The sequence below is a fragment of the Colobus angolensis genome, unplaced genomic scaffold, assembly GCF_000951035.1.
Source record: "Colobus angolensis palliatus isolate OR3802 unplaced genomic scaffold, Cang.pa_1.0 Scaffold59, whole genome shotgun sequence".
NCBI lineage: Eukaryota > Metazoa > Chordata > Mammalia > Primates > Cercopithecidae > Colobus > Colobus angolensis.
This window is the reverse complement of record NW_012119487.1, coordinates 10,611,577-10,615,487: the sequence shown is the minus strand read 5'-3', so window position 1 is coordinate 10,615,487 and position 3,911 is coordinate 10,611,577. Positions and strand designations below refer to the sequence as shown.

The 3,911-nt window shown below is 66.9% G+C and overlaps 2 protein-coding genes across 4 annotated transcripts in view; one reads left to right on the top strand and one right to left on the bottom strand.

Moving 5' to 3' along the window:
• Positions 1-1,047, top strand: part of LOC105526479 — a 2,108-nt gene extending 1,061 nt beyond the window's left edge. The window contains 9 exon segments of the mRNA XM_011962481.1: positions 5-57; positions 136-164; positions 167-187; positions 190-224; positions 381-420; positions 423-482; positions 485-546; positions 693-843; positions 917-1,047. Coding sequence (XP_011817871.1) covers positions 5-57; positions 136-164; positions 167-187; positions 190-224; positions 381-420; positions 423-482; positions 485-546; positions 693-843; positions 917-1,047 — 582 coding nt within the window.
• A 361-nt stretch (positions 1,048-1,408) lies between these two features.
• Positions 1,409-3,909, bottom strand: RHBDL1 (rhomboid, veinlet-like 1 (Drosophila)). 3 transcript variants are annotated; one of them, XM_011962446.1, is made up of 8 exons: positions 3,826-3,909; positions 3,171-3,332; positions 2,778-3,002; positions 2,555-2,703; positions 2,281-2,393; positions 2,110-2,210; positions 1,970-2,030; positions 1,409-1,887 (listed from the first exon to the last, which is right to left on the bottom strand). In XM_011962446.1, exons 1-8 carry the CDS (start codon positions 3,862-3,864, stop codon positions 1,616-1,618), a joined length of 1,122 nt encoding a protein of 373 aa, XP_011817836.1. In that variant the 5' UTR covers positions 3,865-3,909; the 3' UTR covers positions 1,409-1,615. The 3 variants fall into 3 exon arrangements, with proteins under 3 accessions (XP_011817836.1, XP_011817837.1, XP_011817835.1); XM_011962447.1 differs by lacking the exon at positions 2,778-3,002; XM_011962445.1 differs by having other exon boundaries at positions 3,171-3,857.
• Between the last annotated feature and the right edge of the window lie 2 nt (positions 3,910-3,911).

Sequence of the window (3,911 nt, the reverse complement as noted above, 5' to 3'; positions counted from 1 at the left end):
AGAGGTCCTACGGGTGCGCGCGGACCCCCGAGTGCGGCTGGAAGACCTCGACCGTTGGTAGAGTGGAAAGGGATAAAGGGATCGGTGGGGCGAGCGTCCCCTGTGGCCGGACCTCCCCTCACCGCCCTTCCCCAGGTATCGGGAGGAGTTGCCAGCGGCCATCGGGGCAGAGCGGAGAAGCATGTGACAGGGAGCTGGAGCGGCTGCTGGCCTGGAAGCTGGCGGTGAGGGGCGGCCCGCCTCGAGGGCGGGGCCTCCGTAGGGCGGGTCTTCATCGGGGCGTGGCATCGGCGGGGCGGGGCCTCCAGAGCGGGTCTTCGTGGGGGCGGGGCCTCCCTGTGGGTCCACCACCCCAGGCACCCTGACCTGGCTTCCCACAGAGGGGCCGCTTCCGGCGGCCACGTCTGCACCAGCTGGTGACCACCATCCCCCTGAGCTGGTTGTGCACTGTTCGACCACCACCTTCTGCCTCCTGCCAGACGTGCGGCCGCGGTCACCGAGCTGTCTGCCCTCTGTGGTGTGGACCCACCACAGCCACAGCCTCAGGTGAGTTGGGCAGGCACGACTTGGGTACACAGGCGTCCTTGTCTGTGAAGCAGACAGTCTGGGCCCTTGTGTGTCTCTAGGACCAGGAGTCGGAGCCAGAGCTTGTCCTGATGGGGTGTCTGGCTGCTTCTCCTCACTGCTCACAGCAGTCCTGGTGGCTGGAGCTCGAGATGGAGGCCTTCATGTCAGATGAGGCAGCGGTCACAGTGCCCGGCCTGCCGGCCCCACAGTACACCCTCAGGTACTACCTGCTGTACCTGGGCCAGGTTCAAGAGCGGGCCACAGCTCTGAGCCAAGGTGAATGAACTGTGTGTGGGCAGGTTGGGGTGGCCCGTGCCCCTGGGCCTGAGTCTGTGTGCTCCCCACCTAGTGGAGACAGCACCGTGGACCAGGGCCGTGGGGCAGAGGCTGTGCCCAGATCTGCTGCCCAACCTTGGCCCCAGCCTGGCCACCCATGAGGACACTAGGCCAGCCAAGAAGCATGGGACCCAGGCCGAGTGAACGTGGCTATAGTCCAGGCCTGCTCACCTGCCACACAAGCTTAGGCCCCCGGGTCTCACTGGATGGCAGGGAGGCTGAAGAGGAGGCCACCACTATGGGAGTTCAATAAACACTTCCCAGACTCACGCCTGATGACACACCCGGCCTGACCGCACACCCGGCCCCCAGCCCTCCCGGGGGCCTCCAACTCCCATAGACACAGCAGCCGTGGCCCGGAAACAACTCCCACACCTGACCCCAGGTGCAGAGGTGCACAGGGAGGGAAGTCCAGGCCCTAGTGGTGGGGAGGGCCTTCATGGTCTGTTCAGCAGCTGTGGGGGTCCTGACAAGTCTCCAAAGCCCGGGACAGCCCCCTGGTGCTGTGTAAAATATTTATTAATTATCCAAAAAGGCTCAGACTGCAAGTCCTGGGGGTAGGGGTGTGGTGGGACAGGGTCTCCTCTGAGGCCACCCACACCCAAGGGGCACAGCAGCCCTGAGATGTCCGTTCACAAAGGGCAGACGTGAAGGCCCCTGGTGGGCGGCCACCACATGCCGAGCCCTGGCCTATGCAGCCTCAGGTAGCCGGTCAGGGCGGTGGGGGGATGTGGGCGCCCAGCAGGTCGTAGGCGAAGACGTTCCAGAAGACGGCGAAGAGCAGGAAGGTGCCGTAGGCCAGCAGCACCACCCACCAGCCACACTGGTCCCGCAGGCGCTCCTCGTAGCTACGCAGGATGGTCAGGCCCATGCTCACCCCCACCACCGCGCCCGCCAGGTGCGCCATGAAGCTGGGCTGCGGGCCCGAGGCGGGCAGCGGCGGGGAGAAGCGCAGCCACACGGCCCGGCCCACCTCGGAGCTCACTGCAGAGGGATGCGGCAGGTGGGAGGTGCCCTGGCTGCAGGCTGAGAGGCCCCCCGGCCCTCCCCCCAGCCCCCTACTCACTGCACACCAAGGCCAGCACCATCCTCAGCAACTTGTAGGGGCATCTCATCCCAGCCCAGTTCTATGGGGGTGTGCAGATGAGAAGTGGTGAGGCTCACCAGGGGCCCCTCCCTGCACCCCCCACCGGGCAGGCCCGTTACCATGACGACGTTGGCCAGGTGTGCCGAGCACAGGGCGTAGACCCCGCCGGAGCCTCCCACCACCGGGGCCCGCATGTCGGTGATGGAGACGGTTAGGGAGCCTGTGTGAGCAAGCGGCGGGTGAGGGTGCAGCCGGCCAGGGCAGGGGGTGGGGGTGCGCGCCTGCCTCACCTGCCAGCACGCCTGCCAGGTAGAGCAGGCTGATGCGGAGCAGGCCGTGCACCATCTCCAGGGGCACCCCGATCATCAGCTGCAGGAGAGCGTTGAACCCCAGCTGCTCCAGCCTGGCCACACGGGAGCAAACAGACACAAGGGGTGGAGTCAGCCATCCGGCCCCACCCCCCCCAGCCCTCGTCTCAAGTTGCTGCACCTGCCCTGGGGCTTAGTCTTTCTGATGTAATAGCAGTGCAGGGAGGGGGGCTCACGGGGCAGCAGCGCTACTCACCCAACGTGCATGAACATGTAGGTGAGGAAGCGCCAGGCGCGGGCGCGGTGCCCAGGGTGGTACACGAGGGGGCTCTTCATGTACTCGGGGTGGTAGGTCTGCAGCACCCACTTGTTGAGGCGGGCCCCGTAGCACAGGAACACGATGATCTGGGGACACGAGTGTTAGGCTGGTCAAGGCCAGGAGCGCAAGAGGCTCCCAGGGCAGCGGCTGGGGGGCCCACCTGGGCAAGGGTGACCGAGGCCATGAACACGGGGGGTGGGCAGCTGCGGTGACGGTAGAAGTACCAGCGGCGGTCCACCTCACAGGGCAGGATCTCATAGGCCACGTAACGCACAAACCGCTTGTAGACACCTAGGCCCGGCTCATCCAGCAGCCCGTCCCGGGGCAGTGCCCGCTGTCCATTAGCAATGGCCCGCTTGAAGCTGCTGGAGCGCTTGCTGCTGATCTGGGGACAGGGGCCTGAGTGTGGGCCACGGACCTCCCCATGGCACCCCTGCCTGGGAGGCTCGCCCAGCTTCCCGCATCCACAAACCCCCCTGCAGTGAGGAGTCGCCTTCCCACCTCCTCTGGCCAGGACACCGTGCCCCTGCCGCCTGCCCACCGTGGCACTGACCAGGTCCACCAGCTCCTGGTAGCAGACCTGGCCCTGCTCGTTGCTCTGAGCCAGGGCCACCAGCATGTCCAGCTTGGCCGGGTCCAGGGGCAGCTCATGGCTGTGCACCAGGCCAGCAAAGGTCTCCGCACCGATGAAGCCTGTGTTCTCGGGGTCCAGCTGCTGCAGTGAGGAGCCGCCAGCCAAGGCCTGAGTGTGGGCCCGACCCCTGAACCAAAGGGCTGGGCCAGGCTGGCTGGGAGCATCAGGCTCAGGCTCCCAGCACTTTTGGGACAGGGGCCCCGTGCCTGCCTGTTCCCTGGGACCCTGCTTGATCCCAGGAGCTGGCAGGGCACTGGTGCCTGGGTCCCAGTCCTCCAGCTCCTCAGCTGTTACCCCGTCTTCCACCCTGCCCATCCTGGAAGGGGAGGGCCAAGGTCCAAGACCAGCCAGCTGCCCAGTCTCCCTCCCTCCCTCCCTTCCCCCGACTCTCCCTTCTCCAGCCAGGAGCCCTGGTCCAGTCAGCCCTCTCCTGGGGTCCCAGACACAGGGGCCAAGGTCGTGCAGGGATGGGGTGGGTGCCGAGCGGGGCTCTCGGTCCTGCACAAGCTCAGCTCAGCGGCAGGAGGGCCGCATTGGGGGCGGTGCCAGCTCCCCAGACCACCCCGCGACGCACCTGCTCCTGGATGAGCTGCAGCAGGGAGCTCCTGTCCATAGAGCCGGGCCGGGGGCCGGGGTCGGCGGCCGCGGCCGGGAGGGGCT

Coding starts and splice junctions, on each gene's coding strand:
- RHBDL1 (XM_011962445.1), bottom strand. CDS start 3,566: ATGGGCAGGGTGGAAGACGGGGTAACAGCTGAGGAGCTGGAGGACTGG. Junction 2,031..2,109: donor ACCTGGCCAACGTCGTCATG/GTAACGGGCCTG, acceptor ACACCCCCATAG/AACTGGGCTGGGATGAGATG. Junction 1,888..1,969: donor GGTGCTGGCCTTGGTGTGCA/GTGAGTAGGGGG, acceptor ATCCCTCTGCAG/TGAGCTCCGAGGTGGGCCGG.